Source organism: Prionailurus viverrinus, chromosome B4, assembly GCF_022837055.1.
Source record: "Prionailurus viverrinus isolate Anna chromosome B4, UM_Priviv_1.0, whole genome shotgun sequence".
NCBI lineage: Eukaryota > Metazoa > Chordata > Mammalia > Carnivora > Felidae > Prionailurus > Prionailurus viverrinus.
The window spans coordinates 7,922,636-7,939,060 of NC_062567.1; the positions used below are offsets into that span (position 1 = coordinate 7,922,636).

Sequence of the window (16,425 nt, forward strand, 5' to 3'; positions counted from 1 at the left end):
AGAGGGCTGCTTCTTTGCCCTTCCTCTTCAGAAAACTTAGCTCTCTCCACCGCGGACCGCCATGGATTTCATATTTCAGTTGCTAGGGAACTAGGACCAGGGAGCCCCTCGTTCTTAATCCTTCAGAGACCACAGAAGATTGCCACATGGAGCCTGTGAAGGACATCAGACCATGGTTTTCACTCTCTCCCCGACAACCTCTGCCTTCCGGGGAATGCTGGTTAGCTTCCTCATGTTCTTTCAAGGCAGTAATTTGTCAAAGTCTCAAGGTTATAGTTTTACCATGTCAGAATAGCTTTTAAAAGTGTAGGAACACAAGAGAGAGGTCTGCTCTCGAGTGGTGTGCTAAGTTAGCACCCCACGGCCATCCTGTGAGCGCCTCAGATGCTGCTCTTACTGCGCACAAGCACAAAATTCCAGATCTTTCCCCGTGGACGAGGCAATTCCACCTGGTTCCTGCCTCACATGGGGCTGAATCAGCATCTCACTGGCCCATCTTGCATCCCCCTGTTGTATCTGGGGAACTTAGTGACCCACATCTCCCTCCTTTCCTTGGAGCATGACTTAACTGTAGTTCAGGAAGGAACTAGAGCAGAGTCAGTGGGTAGGAATGTGCAGATCAGAAAGAATTGAAGCATCCGCGTGCTTCTCACATTTCCTGCCCACCTCACCCAGGCCCTGGCTACTCACAGTCCCAGTGATGGGGAATGTTACTGGCTGTGTGGACAGTTTAGATAAGGTCTGTGTATTGTTGAGGCTTGCTTACTATTAAAAAAATTTTAAACTTTTAATGTCTTCTTAAGTCTTCTTGTTTTAACATTTGGAATAATGGCCAACTTTCAAAAAGTGCATATATGCCCAGAATCTTCTGTTCCCTAGCCTTGCTCTTAAATTGCCAGTTGAGTTGGGCTGATTCACCTGAAGAATGAAGAGAAACCAAGAGGACTAGTTCCATTTTTGAGCTGTTCTAACACCTTTGGGATTTCCCTAAAAGATCTCACAGTAATTTTTGAAGTGTTTTTAGTTTTTTAAATGTTTATTTATTTCTGAGAGAGTGAGCAGGGGAAGGGCAGAGAGGGGGGGGGACACAGAATCTGAAGCAGGTTCCAGGCTCTAAGCTGTCAGCACAGAACGTGATGCAGGGCTCAAACCCACGAACTGCAACATCATGACCTGAGTCAAAGTTGGACGCTTAACTGACTGAGCCACCTAGGTGCCCCGTAATTTTTGAAGTCTTAAGTGACAAAGTCCACCTAAAGGTGTTCAGTACTGATTGAGCTTTCTCCGCAGATGTTCATGTTTCTATTAAAAATAGAAACACACACACACACACAGACACACACAGTTGTGCTGATGGATCTCTGAGCTCACATACCCCTCAGTATTCTTAAAGGGGCTTGTAAGGCCACCTGGCAGTATTTTCAGTGTAGGAAGGAAGAACGTGGGCTTGTATCTCTCCACTTGCCATAAGCCTCCACAAGAGGCTTACTCCCTTATTCCCTATTAATCTTGTTTGGTCTTCTAGAAGGTTTTGTTGAACTCAATTGTCCATTGTTCAGAGACTGAGCTGAATTTCCTGCTAAAAGAGTCAGAGTATGAAACTAAGGGGCTGATAGGGGGAATTTCAATGTCTTTGTTCCTGAAAGTAAAAATATGAACTTCCTTGTTGTGTTAACTTAAGGTACCTTAGTATCTTATGTAGAAATTGCAAGAGCATCACAGCCTCCAGAGAGTCTAGAATCTCAGAGATGTCAACCAGACTTCCTTTCACAATTTCCTAACTTGTCACTTTGCTCAACTCTGAACTGCAGTGAAGCTGGAAAGGAACCATAATTTTGTGGTGTCTGAGGTGGAAAAGACTAGAATCAATAATCAGCACAGGGAAATCCTGAATCTGAGTGTGAAGGTGCATGAAGGTGCTGGCCCTAGGTATAAAGGAGGGGGTCAGAACATTATCAAATTTCCAGCACCAAAGTCATTGTTAGTGCATCCATCCATCTTTTCCTTAAAAAGGATTCTCTTCCTGGCTCTCTGCCCCTCCCCTGCTTGTGCTCTCCCTCCCTCCCTCCATCTCTCTCTCTCTCTCTCTCTCTCTCAAAAATAAACATTAAAAAAGTAAATAACTTGGGGTGCCTGGGTGGCTCAGTCGGTTGAGTGTCCGACTTCAGCTCAGGTCATGACCTCACAGTTCGTGGCTTTGAGCCCCATGTCAGGCTCTGTGCTGACAGCTCAGAGCCTGGAGCCTGCTTTGGATTCTGTGTCTCCCTCATTCTTTGTCCCTCCCCAACTCATGTCTGTCTCTCTCTCTAAATCAACATAATAATTTAAAATTTTTTAATAAAAAATAAAGCCTATTAAAAATGATTCTTACATCTTCCTAATGGAAAGGGATATAAAGGAGAAATGAAAATGAGCAAACAAAAATTAACTTAGGGTCTCATAATTCCCTTTGTCTTTTTAGAGTTTATTTATTTTTAGAGAGAGAGAGAGAGAGCAGGGGAGGGGTGGAGAGACAGGGAGAGAATCCCAAGCAGGCTCCACGCTGTCAGCCAAGAGCCCGATGCGGGGCTCAAACTCACGACCCATGAGATCATGACCTGGGCCCAAGTCAAGAGCCCGATGCTTAACCAACTGAGCCACCCAGGCGCCCCTGATTCCCTTTGTCTTGATGGTCGAGGCTGTGAATCCCGATGACCGTGACCCACGCCCAGCCTTTCGTCTTGGGACTGAGGCCCGGGCTCCCTAACCCTGTCCGCCTGTGCTCCATTTCTCCACAGGTAGCTGCTGCTTCAGCATGGGACGCGGGCCCCTTCCCCACTCCCTGTGAGCGGCCCGGGGGCCCGGGGGTCCGCGGGGATGCCTGTTAGCCGCCAGCAGTCAGAGTCTTCGGAGATGGAGCCGGACGCGTCACCCGGTGGCAGGCTCGGCGACTTGAGCCGAGGGGGCAGCTTGGAGAGCGGAAGCAGCGGTTCCCGCTCCAGGAGTGTCACGCTGGTGAGTGACCGTTGGCCCCGCCGCGGCGGCTGGCTGATTCTGTGCCGGCCCCCCGCCTCCCGGAGGCACGTCTCGGGGCATCCTCTTGGGTTCGCTAGCTCGGCGGCGTCTCCTCCGCATCCGTGCTCTGTCAGGTGGCATCTGATTCGTCATCGTCGTAGGGTCTGCACAGATGCCGAGCCTTGCGCTCGGCAGCCAGGCGGATCTCGCAGTGGTGGCCGGTGACCCGGCCGCCGAGAGGACCCTGCCCCGAAGGCCGTAGGACACCGGCGGGGGCCTGCTGCAGTTCAGCTTGCGGAGGGTTGAAAGGAGAGAAGCGCCTCACGGGGCAAAGCAAATTCACTTCGAAGCGGATTTTTACCTCTTTGCAAATACAAGTGCTTTTGCATCCATCTCTCTCAGGATCCAGGCCCTTACACAGCCTGAGAAAGCTTTGGGGACGTTCACAGAAAGGACATTTAGCTTTAAAGGTGACCCGTCTGCACCCCTTGCCCCTCAAGATACTCATGTTGCAGGAGAGAGACGTTTGTTTTCATAGAGGGAAGGACAGGAGCGAGTTAATCTTGGCTGCACTGCGAATGGTCTCTGTTGTTTATCTCAGGCCCTTCTAGTGGGAGCAGAACTTCCTTCAGCCCTAAAATTAACCCCAGTTGTGTTGAATATAAGACAGATACATATGGTGTAGAGAGCAGTTAATAGTAATGATAGAATTTATAGACTCCTACTTATATGTTCTTTTAAACCATCATAGTAACATGAAATGTTATCTGATTTCATTCACCAGAAGAAAAAATATAGTACAAATTACTCTCTGAATATCCAGGAAACTAGAAGTCCTTAATAATGGAGAAGTATGTAGAAATGACAGATGAACTTGGCAGTAATTAGCAGAGTGTATGCTCCAAAGTATCACGAAGCAGCCTGCTTGGTAGATGGTGTTTCTTTTTTTTTTAATATTAAAAAAATTCTTTTTCTTAATTTTTTTAATGTTTATTTATTTTTGAGAGGTAGAGAGACAGAGTGCACGCAGGGGAGGGGCAGGGAGACACAGAATCTGAAGCAGGTTCCAGGCTCTGAGCTGTCAGCACAGAGCCAGACATGGGGCTTGAACTCGCAAACAGTGAGATCATGACCTGAGCTGAAGCCAGATGCTCAACTGACTGAGCCACTCAGGCACCCCCATTTTTTGTTTTATTTTAAAGAGACAGAGTGCACAAGCTAGGGAGAGGGAGAGAGAAAATCTTAAGCAGTCTCCCTGCTTAGCACAGAGCCCAACATGGGGCTCAATACCACCACCCTGGGATCATGACTTGAGCCAAAATCAAAAGTCAGACGCTCGGCCGACTAAGCCACCCAGGTCCCCCTGTAGACGGTATTTCTAGGACTTGAGGTGGTGACTTAGGTCCTATAGTCTACGGGACCACCCGTGCCAGTGGTGATGGGAAACAGTGTCGAGTTTTCTCAGACGCCCCATGGTAGCTAAAGAAATGGGTGTAGCATGTTAGCAGTCAGGGTATTTGAATTATTTTCTTGTTGAACTTGGTCTCTTAGCTTGCTTCGTAGCATGGCCTGTTTTGTAGGAGAATGAAATAATAAATAACCCCCCTCCATCTCCTCCTGGGAGAGACCACAATCCCACGCATGTCAAGTGCTCTGAATTTCAGAAAGGAAAGCTGCTGTGTTTGAATCTCTGTCCTGGTCACATAGGGTCACTCTTCATGCTAACCAGTTAATGCCCTCTTTCATCAAGTCTTAAGGGTGGCTCACACTCACATGCTCCAAAGACATACAGGACTTGAATGACCTCTATGTCCCATGAGGAGTGGCAGGAAATGACTTTGCTCCACTACCTTCTGTCTCTCTTGTGTGTGTGATTGACTGGCAGCTGGGGGCCACCTTCCAGGTGCACAGCCAACAGATAGGGGAACATGTCCTTCATTCCCAGCAGGTGATCTGGGTGGTGCATCATCACCCAGGCTTAGAAGACTTAGAAGAAGATGAAAAAGGGCCTCTTAGAGGGATCACGGGTACCAGAGTACCCGCATGGTGTCTTTACTGGAAGAAGCAAGTCTGTAAAGTGAACTCAGGAGTTTACAAGATACTGCCATAGAAACTACAACTTTCCATAGAACGTAGGTATAGGCAGACGGGATGTTAAGTTTCTGTCATCTGGCAAATTGGGAGACTATGCGCCATGTTGATGCTTTGTCAGGATGTCATATACAGGAATACATCTTCAGGGATAAAAGCTCTTGTTTGAAGGGAGGTACTCTTAAGTGTCCCTATTAAGGGATACTATTAAGTATCAGTCCCAGAGTCATAAAGAGAAGTGACTTATTTTGAAGCCTTTTGTCATGGGTATTGATTTTATGTTTATTTATTTTGAGAGAGAGAGAGAAAGAGAGAGTGAGCGCACAAGTTGGGGAGGGGAAGAGAGAAGGAGACAGAATCCCAAGCAGGCTTGACACTATCAGCACAGAGCCTGATGCAGGGCTCGAACCCACAAACTGAGAGATCATGACCTGAGCCAAGATCAAGAGTCAGATGCTTAACTGACTGAGCCACCCATGCGCCCCTGCCATGGCCATTGTTAGTAATATAGTAGAAATATCACGTGCCTGGGTGGCTCAGTCGGTTGAGCGTCCACCTTCGGCTCAGGTCATGATCTCACAGCTTGTGGGTTCAAGCCCCATGTCGGGCTCTGTGCTTACAGCTCAGAGCCTGGAGCCTGCCTCTGCTTCTGTGTCTCCCTCTTGCTCTGCCCCTAGCCCACTCGCATTCTGTCTCTGTCTCTCTCAAAAATAAACATCAAAAAAAAAAAAAGAAACATCATTAGATTCAAAAGGTGAGAGAGACTATAAATCTCTTACACTTATAAGTATCAGGAGGTCAAGGTGGGGGAAGTGAGGACAACATTAACTACCTCTAATAAAGATTTATGAGCTGTCAGCATTGGCCTGCAAGGTTTTATGGTGAGGTTGAATAGGCATCAGCAGGACATTCTCCAGTATACTTATAATTTCTCTCAAAAAAAAAATCCTTATGCATATTTAAAGTTACTTTCTTTTTTACTAACCAGTCTGTATCCTAAAAATCAGCTCAGGATAGTAATAAACACAAGGGCATTAGAGACAAGCCCAAGTTCACATTCAACTTTGTCTCCTTTGTAACCTGGGATAAGTTATTCAGTGAATTTGTCCATTAGTTACTTTCTTCATTAGTTAAAAAGAGGGTGATGGGACAATAATTCTTTCCAAGGGACACCGTAAGGACGAACTGGCCAACACGCAATCGGGCTTACTAACACCAGCCTCTTTGGCAGGCGCCCTTGTAGCTTCCAGGCTGCATGTGATTCTGCTTCATCCTGCTGCCTCTTGTTGGATTTGGTATCTCTGTCTCATTAGTAGTCTTCAGATTTTTTTCTTTGGGATGAGACTAAAGGGAAAACACCCCTTCCCCCAGCATCTCGCAAAGTTCCTAATTCTGGCAGTCTCCCTCTGGGGCAACGCTTTGAACTGAACTTAAAGAATGCCCACCCTCCACAGTTCTTTTCAATCTGGTAATGTCCTGAAGCAGCACGGTGATGTGTCTGACGCATCTCTGCTCCCCCCAGTGCCCGTCACTATACCTAGTGGAGGATAATTGTGGGCACGGCGTGATAGATTCTACTTTCAGGAAGTGCACAATTAAATTATATTCTTGGGTGCCTGGGTGGCTCAGTCAGTTAAGCGTTGGACTCTTGGTTTTGGCTCAGGTCATGATCTCATGGTTTGTGAGTTCAAGCCCTACATCGGGCTCTGTGCTGACAGCAGGAAGCCTGCTTGGGATTCTCTCTCTCTCTTTCTCTCTCTCTCTCTCTCTCTCTCTCTCTCCCTCCCCTGCTCTCTCTCATTCCCTCTCAAAATAAACTTAAAAAAATTAAATTGGGGCACCTGGGTGGCTCAGTCAGTTAAGCCTCTGACTCTTGGTTTCAGCTCAGGTCATGATCTCATGGTTTGTGAGTTCGAGCCCCGCATCGGGCTCTGTGCTGACAGCTCAGGGCCTGGAGCCTGCTTCGGATTCTGTGTCTCCCTGTCTCTCTGCCCTCCCCCGCTTGTGCTGTGTGTGTATGTGTGTGTCTCTCTCTCAAAACTAAACATTAAAAAAATTTAATTACATTCTCATGATATGGGCGTGACCACATAGTTCTGCCACATACCCCACTTGACTACCCATTTCTGCCTGTTGGTGGACACGTCCCAGTCCTGTTTCAGTGCCTTCTGTGTGGACCCCTGCCTGTTTTCAAGCACTTTCCCTTGTGGGAGATCATCGAGCCAACAGTAGTTGTCCTCAGTTGTTACCTCACATTTGTGCATTTGCCTTAGAACCGGCACCCTGAAAATTTTTTTTCAATTTTTAGGCAATGCTTTTTTTTTCTCATTTTCTTATGTTTGTTTATATTTGAGAGAGACAGAGTGTGAGCAGTGGAGGGGCAGAGAAAGAGGGAGACACAGAATCCGAAGCAGGCTCCAGGCTCGGAGCTGTCAGCACAGAGCCCAACATGGGGCTTGAACCCACGAACTGTGAGATCATGACCTGAGCCGAAGTCGGACACTTAACCGACTTAGCCACCCAGGCGCTCCTCATTTTTGTTTTTTTAAAGTGAGAGCATGAGCAGGGGAGAGGGGCAGAGGGAGAGGGAGAGAATCTCAAGCAGGCTCCACACTGTCAGCACAGAGCCTGACATGGGACTCACTCCCACGACCCTGGGATCATGACCTGAGCCACCCAGGCACCCTGGCATTTCACTTTAAATGGAACTGAAGTTTTCTTTTTTTTTTTTTTTTTAATTTTTTTTTTCAATGTTTATTTATTTTTGGGACAGAGAGAGACAGAGCATGAACGGGGGAGGGGCAGAGAGAGAGGGAGACACAGAATCGGAAACAGGCTCCAGGCTCTGAGCCATCAGCCCAGAGCCCGACGCGGGGCTCGAACTCACAGACCGCGAGATCGTGACCTGGCTGAAGTCGGACGCCCAACCGACTGCGCCACCCAGGCGCCCCTGAAGTTTTCTAAACAACTGTGCAGCACTTGACTTTCACACAAAAGCAATATATTAGCAGCCAGCCCCTTTCACCAGAACCAGCTACACTATTAAAAAATTTGTGAACTTTTGGGGAGTCTAATTGTGGAAAGGAGCTATATGTGTTTATTCTAAGTCATCAGGTCAAAAAGACCTTAAAATGCTCATCTTTTTTAGAATAAGAATCAACCATGGTAGTTTCTCTGCTTGCTTAATCCCTGACCTCAAAAAGACTAGTAAGGACAGTGCTCTTAAGCCTCTAAGTTGTATGGTGTTAAATGCGCCTCTTGGAGGGCTCTTTAAATAAGAGATAACCTAGTTCCGATTTATAGAAGCATTTCTTTTGTAAGCAAGGATTATTTTTGAAAGAAGATAAAACATTAATGCCTGATGTTAGAGTATCCTAAAGTTTTCACACACTAGCTGAGGGGTTGCCTGGGGTATACCAGATCTCTACTCTTTAGAAACTTTCCTTCTGAGCCAGTGCAAGCTAGAAATTAAAGTAGCTGCTTAAATAGGATTGTTGTGGCTCCCCACACGGCCACCGCCATGACCAGGGCCATTCCAAGAAGGCAAAGGATGTGGTCTTTATCGTCAAAGGGCTAGTTGTATTTGTATGTGTATTTTGTTTTTCTTGTAAGGAATTCTTCCTCTGAATGCTTTATTTAATGGAAGGCATAGCTAGAACAAGAACAAATTGGCCAAATCCTGAAATACTTGAGTAAGAGGCAATCTTTCGAATGTGTTTCTGTTTTGTTTTTTCCTTTGAAACTTCGGGATGGCCTCAGTGCAACACAAGGCAGCGCATCTTTGCAAAGTTAAGTAAGGCGGTTCTGGAACTTGCTACCTCGGTAGGTGATACAGATCCAGAATAAAAATTTCAAGAAGAATTTGGAGACGTTCAGCAATGATGACTGTTTAAGGGGACAGAGGAAGCTTTGGGTGGAGGGTTTCCTGTAGTCTTAACCCCGTCGGGCTGGCTTCTGGAGCATATGTCTCACAAAACTGACCTGGGTGCCAGGGACAGAGGCTGCTTCCTGGTGCTGTGCTTGGGTGCCCCTTCTGTATGTGGTCCTGCAGCCGGTGGGCCTCCTGGAGCTTTCTCTAGGACAGAAGGTGACTGGCTGGTTGAACAGAGTGGGAAACTCTTAATACCCACAGCTCTTAAGAGACTTTTTAATGCACGTATTTCTTTGAGGGCGGGCTGGAAACATCTCGAATTCCCAAGCATACCCCTTGTTCATTTTTATCTCCCCGTTGGGCAAAAACAGTGATCCCGATTCATTCCTAGGTTTGTTTGGAGATTTACTACTCAGTGAACTGTCCTGAGACCCTCCCTTCTCCCTGAGCTAACACATGTTGTGGCCCTAGAGTCACATAACAAGTCTGTGATCAGACAGCATTTGCCAGCTCCTGATTACGCCCTTCCTTTTCCAAAAGCCTTTGATGCCTTTTGGCCTCACCCGATCTTCATGGAATAAGAAGGTAGAGCAGTGAACACTGTCTGCGTGGCTGGGACGGGTGAAGTCTGGGTCAAGCACAGCAACTGGACACAGCAGGGGCTGGATGATTTCAAGGAGAGGAAACAACAGAGGATAGAAAGGAGAGGCAGACTGGTCAGCAGTAACCCCATCTTCCTTGCCATTCTGGATCCTTAGCCTCGCTGAGCCCACAACTTGCTGGTCGAAGCAGCCATTTTACGACAAAGCTTGCATAGCTTTCATAAAAGTTAAATTCAGTAAACGTTTAATAAATGGCTGCTGCGTACAGGAGCACAGCGCGGTTGATGAGTACGACACGGTTTTCATCTTTTCGGAAACTCGCAATTCAGCGGCAAGTGTGAAGTCCTGGGACAGCGTGACGGGTTTCAGAAGGGATCTGGGAGGGCACACGATACCAGGCACGCGAGGCGGGTCCGTCCTATTGGAACTTCTTTATAATACTGCCTCTTGAAGGAAGCTTAAGGCCGCCAGGGAGCCCAGCTGTAATCCTTCGAAGCCATGGTTCTTTAGATCTGTAATCAAAACCGTGCACACATCTCCTCCCGCGCTGGTTTGTTTGTGTCTCTTTCCGGCCAGAAGTACAGGCTGGAGTTAGCCCTGGTGCAGAATCACCAGGGTGCCTGGGTAGAGATAACCATAATTAAGCCCTCAGACTGGACTGCGGGGAACGCCAGGGCACTTACGGTCTTTCTTAGGAGATTGCCAAGGTAAGCACGGCATTTAAAGCCATGTCGGGAAGGCCACAGAGGCTGATTTCTCTGTGCTGCTCTCTGCCCCTGTTCTGCCTCAGCTGTGGGACAGTGGCTGGGGGGGGCGGGGGGGGTGGCGAGAGGGGATGTCTCTCATCAGCTTAGATTATTAAATCAGCAAAGCCTGACTCAAGCATCTGGAAGGTCATTTTTGGTGTGTGTAAAAAGAAAATGTGAACATCACTTCGCACTCAGCCAAAACAACTACTCTAGGCTGCCCACCTAAGAGACTGGCCGTGAAGAGATCTTGGTTCACTTCAAGAATATTTTTAGCCATCGTAATCTTGTTCATGACTTTCTTTTCGTCTAGAATAGAGATGAGTTCTACTTCTTTTTTCTCCCTCATGAGGAGTTACTACAATTGTCTCAGTCTGCAGTAGTTAAGCCACATTTCTTTGTTTAAAAGAAAAAAGAAAAGAAAAAAGCCTCAGAACTTAATTAATTCAGTAGCGTTTTAGGCAGGCGTTATTTCAGTAGGAGTAGGGCTCCTCAACTTTCTTGTTCAGCCAAACAGAGGGTTTTTTTTTTCCGCTCCACACTCCCCCCCAGAATGAAACTTCTGTCCCAAATCGGCACTCCCATAGGTGTATCGAGGACTGTTGACTTTTAGAACTGTTGGTAACTTTCGTTATAAAAGTCCGTCACCCGTGGCACCTGGCTGGCTCAGTTGGTAGAACATTTGACTCTTGATCTCCGGGTTGTAAGTTCAAGCCCCAGGTGGGGTGTAGAGATTAAAATAAGATCTTAAATAAGATCTTCAAAGTGTCTCATCCAGCTTATCTGGATGTTCCTCTCAGAGCTCCGCTGGGACTAGGCAGACCTTTCTCCTGTCATCTTCATGTAGGAGCGTACAGATGTCAGCAACACCAGGACTTTGTCTTTCTCACAGGAGACACATATAGCACGCATGACAATTACTTAAGTAGATTTAGCGTTTTGAATTTTCTGGTTTGAATATAGTACAGATTATTTCTTCACGATCATAATATACATATTAGGGGAGAAAAGTATATACTGTCACGTTCTTGAAGCAAAGCAGTGTTTCCCCGGGAGGCTGACAGACATTGCCTGATGCCAACATGGCAGGGTCGAATGGGCGAGGTATGGTTCTCTACATAGTTCTTACAGGTCTGGAGATTTGTAACCCAAATTGGTACATTACAAACACCACTGATAGAAAAGAAACTTAAAAAAATGTTCTGTTGCGAGCCCACTTCCTTCCAAACACTAGCACAAACTGGAGTTTTCTTCAGTTCGTTTCTTCCAGAGAAAGCTGCTGTTTTCGTTTGTCCTCGCTTCCTATCTTAGTTCTTTGGTGCTGAGTTAGCAAATGCCGCTTCCCAAAAGCACCAGGGACCCCCACTGCCGGGCCTCTGGCTTTCCTCCCTCCTCCACATGAGCCACCGGCCCCCGGCCTTGCTTGCTGCTGCTGTTGTTTTTCAGTGTGTGACAGCTGTACTGAGGTGTCATTCATATACCACACGGTTCACCCATTCAAAGTATGCTAGTCAGTGGTTTTTAGTAGATTCACAGAGTTGTACAACCACCATCACCATCACATTTAAAACATTTTCATCACCGGGGTATCCTGGGTGGCTCAGTCGGCTGAGCGTCCGACTTCAGCTCGGGTCATGATCTCGAGGTTCACGGGTTCGAGCCCCGCATCGGGCTTTGCGCTGACAGCGCAGAGCCTGCTTCAGATTCTCTGTCTCCCTCTCTCTCTGCCCCTCCCCCACTCACATTCTTTCTCTCTCTCTCTCTCAAAAATAATTAAACATTAAAAAAATTATTTTAATGTTTCCATCACCCCCAAAGATACCCCGTGCCCTTTAGCAGTCACTCCGTGTTTCCCTCCAGTTCCCTCTCACCTACTTCCTGGCTCTACACACTTGCCTGTTCCCACCTCTGTGCGCTCCACGCACTGCCTCTTCCTCAAGGCCCGTCTCCCTCTCTCGCTTCCCTGCCTGGCGGATGGGCGGCACCAGCATCTCGGTGGGGGGGGGGGGGGGGGGGAGAACAGGAGGAACAGACGGGGCATGTGCCCCTTTCCTGGCCCTGAAGACCCTGTTCCCCTGCCCTCGGCACTGGGCTCTTCTCTGTTTCTGCCTTCTCCTCCCCTCCCAGGTGCAGGCAGAGGCCCGGTTCATGTGGAGGGCAGCTTCTTGTCTGGGGAATCAGGCAGCAGACTGAACCCGCAGCTTTTTGGGGGGGCCGTGCCCCACAGGTCAGCGCTCAAGGCCAGGCTGAGCACACAGAAGGCGCGTGGGCACACACGCCAGGCTCACGGCCTGTACCAGCCTCTAGCCCCAGGGAGGGACCTCAGGTGGGGTGAGGATGCAAGAATCTGAGTTTTTGAGGACCCCGGCCTCTGATCTTGGATAAGTATGTCATTAGAAACAGAAATGAGGTGAACAAAGCAAAAAGCAAGAATAGACTAATTCTAGTCTCGGCCACGCCATGGAGTAGTTAGCAGCTATATGACCCTCAGAGTCATTTCATTGCCTCTGAACCCGGCGTCACATCTTCCAGTGAAGGAGCTGGACTGATTGATTGGTGTGTTGTGTCTTTTGTCCTGTGGGTCCTGGAATCTGTCTCAGAACACAAAATGGTTGCGTAGGGCCTGCCCTTTCTAAGTCCATTTTCTTTTCTTTTTTTTTTAATAATATATTTTTAAATGTTTGTTTATTTTCAGAGAGAGAGAGCACGAGTGCCCACAGGTGGGGAGGGGCAGAGAGAGAGAGAGAATCCCCAGAGGCCTCCGCACTGTCAAGTGCAGACTCAGACTCACTGTTGACACAGGGCTCGATCCCACGAGCCGCGGGATCATGACCTGAGCTGAAATCAAGAGTCGGACACTTAACTGACTGAGCCACCCAGGCACTCCCTAAGCCTATTTTCCAAATGAAATCTTACGTTGGGACTTCTTGCTTTGATGTTGGATTAGATCTGCGGGGGTTTTATGCTCTGTTCGTATTTTCGCCCCTCACTTGGTGTCAGAAGTCGGCATGTGTCTTAAGCTGAAGGGCTGTTACAGGCCAGTTGCCCGTTTAATTTTACTGTCTGTACACCTAACCAAAGTAGATTCTCTAAGAAACTTGTGCATAGCCCTATCGAAACGCTGATTTGGGGAAGGCAAAGTAGGAGGAAGAGGGTAGAGAGCATTAATATATTTCCTCAGACGTTTTATTTGATGATGGTTGTTACCACTATCACATCATCCTAACCACCCATGATGGTTGTAATTATTAATTACAGGGGCCTCTGTTATGCTAAGAGCACTAGTGATCTTAGACTTGCAAGGTTTTTCTGTTCCATCACTGTGCTAAACCACTCCGCCTGGAGAGGAGACACATTTGACATGTCTTACGGTGAGTCTGGGGAAGCAGGAGAGTTAGGAGGCTGAGTGCTGAATGCATAGGGGACAGGGTGGTCTGGCAAGATGGAGGTATGTGGGGGACAGATGAGGCAGGAATGCCCTATACCATACACTGTGACCCTCCAGATGATCCCACCAGTGTTCAAGAAATTCTAGAAAAATCACAAAATGAACGGTGTCGCTGGATTTCGGAGGAAGCTTTCCTGTTCTGGTTGGCAGAGGGACAAAGCAGACAGACATGGCGAGGAGGCAGCTGACGTTTTGGTCACAGTGATGAGACAGCCTGTAAGCTCTGTGGGTGGTTCAGGGGTGCCTCCCACACAAGGCTCCTCTTTAAGGGTGAACACCCTGGTGGGGCTGCAGCCCTGGGAGAGGGACAGCTATGGGAGAGAAGCTAATAGGAGGTGCTGGTTCTCTGTTTTATTTGTTTCTCTCTTTTTTAAGTTTATTTATTATTTATTTTGAGAGAGAGAGGGCGTGGAGAGGCAATGAGGGAGGGGAAGAGAGAGCACGTGAGTGGGGGAGGGGCAGAGGCGAGGGAGAGAGAGAGAATCCCAGTCAGGCTTCATGTTGTCAGCACAGAGCCTGACGCGGCCTCCAACTCAGGAACCATGAGATCATGACCTGAGCCAAAGTCGGACGCTTAACCAGCCGAGCCAACCAGGTGCCCCTGATTCTACATTTTAAATCTCTGTCAAATCTCGTCTCCTCCTCTGTTCTCATCACCCCTGCTCTAGTTTAGGTGACCCTTGAAGTCTCATCCAGGTTGCTTCCCACATGCGCTATTCCTCACACGATAGCCAACGTGACCTCTTTGGACACAGATATAACTGCCCCCCCTGTGTTTGACTCTCACCCACTTCTTTCAGACTATTGGCAGATATCATTTCCTCACCAAAGTTTTCCAGATCAGACCCCTGTCCCAAAAGTGGGGATTGGTACCCATTTCCTTAACACCCTGTAGTCACCTCGTCAGAGCCATTTCTAGACTCTGAAGTAAATACCTGTTTTCCCATCTAAAGCCCTCTTTAGATGATCAACTAGACAGCAAGAACTTTATTTACGCTGTTGTATTTACATTGCCCATGTTCAATAGATACTCAAATATTTGCATGTATGATTCAGTAGATGCTATGGAGTAGGCTGGAAGTGTGGTCACATTTAAATCGGACCATAAAGGATAGGTAAGAGGTGGCTATGCAGGGACAGGCACTGATGATGTGAACACAGGCACAGGAGATGTCAGGTGGTTTGATCTGATTAGAGTACGGAGCAAGAGTTGGCAAACTACAGCCTGTGGACCAAATCTAGGCCCCCACCTGTGGTTTTTTGTTGTTGTTGTTTATATATTTTTGAGAGAGAGAGACCAGACAGAGCATGAGCAGGGAGGGCCAGAGATAGAGGGAGACATAGAAACCAAAGCAGGCTCCAGGCTCTGAGCCATCATCTGTGCTGATGGCTCAGAGCCTGACATGGGGCTCGAACCCACAAACCGCGAGATCATTGACCCAAGCTGAAATTGGACATTCAACTGACTGAGCCACCTAGGCACCCCTGGACCCTCACTGTCTTTGTAAAGATTTATTGTAACAAAGCTAGACCCGTTCGTTAACATACTGTACATTCACACTACATGGGCAGAGTTGAGTAGTTGCCATGGTAAAGCCTGCAGAACCTAAAACATTTACTTCCTGTCCCCTTACGGAGGAAGTTACCACCCCTGCAGTAGAGGAGAAAGGGGAGAGCAGTAAAGAGATGAAATGTGAAAAGTAGGTAGGGCTGGATCCTGGAATTCTCAGAATAAAGTGTAAATTCCTTAGTCACGTGTTCTGTAGATGACCATATTGGGTTTTTTAAAACCTATTTCTCTTTCCCTTGGTCCAGTGCTCAATAGAAAATAGTCAGGAACGCTTTATGCCCATTTTCCCTCACAGTACCTTGCCCCTCTTCTAATGCCTTTCACACTGATCCTGTTTTTACAGGGAGTGTTGAAGTTTTCAGGGACTGTACACTGCTAGGTATGCAGACTGATAAAATTACACGGATCTAGTTAATATGAACCTGCTCTAATTTGAGCTAGAGAAAAAGTATTCTTAAACTCAGTCTTTCCTCCCCACCCCACCCCCAAAACATCTCAGGAAAGGTGGAGCAAAAAGATAAGCTAAGAACTAGAATTAAAATCCTAGGGCACATTGTTCCAAAAGTTGACATTAAAAAAAAATTTTGGGGGCGCCTGGGTGGCGCAGTCGGTTAAGCGTCCGACTTCAGCCAGGTCACGATCTCGCGGTCCGTGAGTTCGAGCCCCACATCAGGCTCTGGGCTGATGGCTCGGAGCCTGGAGCCTGTTTCCGATTCTTTGTCTCCCTCTCTCTCTGCCCCTCCCCCGTTCATGCTCTGTCTCTCTCTGTCCCAAAAATAAATAAACGTTGAAAAAAAAATTAAAAAAAAAAATTTCAATGTTTATTATTTAATTTTTGAAAGAGAGACAGAATGAGAGCAGGGGAGGGGCAGAGAGAAAGGGAGACACAGGATCCAAAGCAGACTCCAGGCTCTGAACTGGGCTCAGCACAGAGCCCAAGGTGGGGCTCAAACCCACACATCGCAAGACCATCACCTGAGCCGAAGTCAGACGTTCAACCGACTGAGCCACCCAGGTGCTTGTAAAACTTGACATTTTAAAAAGATATATACAAAACCTGATGGCAAAAAGAGGAAAATTCCAGGCCAGTCTGTCTTGTGAAC

General features: G+C 47.5%; 1 protein-coding gene across 3 annotated transcripts in view; it reads left to right on the forward strand.

Moving 5' to 3' along the window:
• PROSER2 (proline and serine rich 2) overlaps nt 1-16,425 on the forward strand; it is a 46,005-nt gene that overhangs the window by 18,679 nt on the left and 10,901 nt on the right. For all 3 annotated transcript variants that reach the window (XM_047867867.1, XM_047867865.1, XM_047867866.1), the window contains one exon: nt 2,778-2,994. In XM_047867867.1, coding sequence (XP_047723823.1) covers nt 2,857-2,994 — 138 coding nt within the window. In that variant the 5' untranslated portion in view covers nt 2,778-2,856. The remainder of the gene's footprint in view (nt 1-2,777; nt 2,995-16,425) is intronic.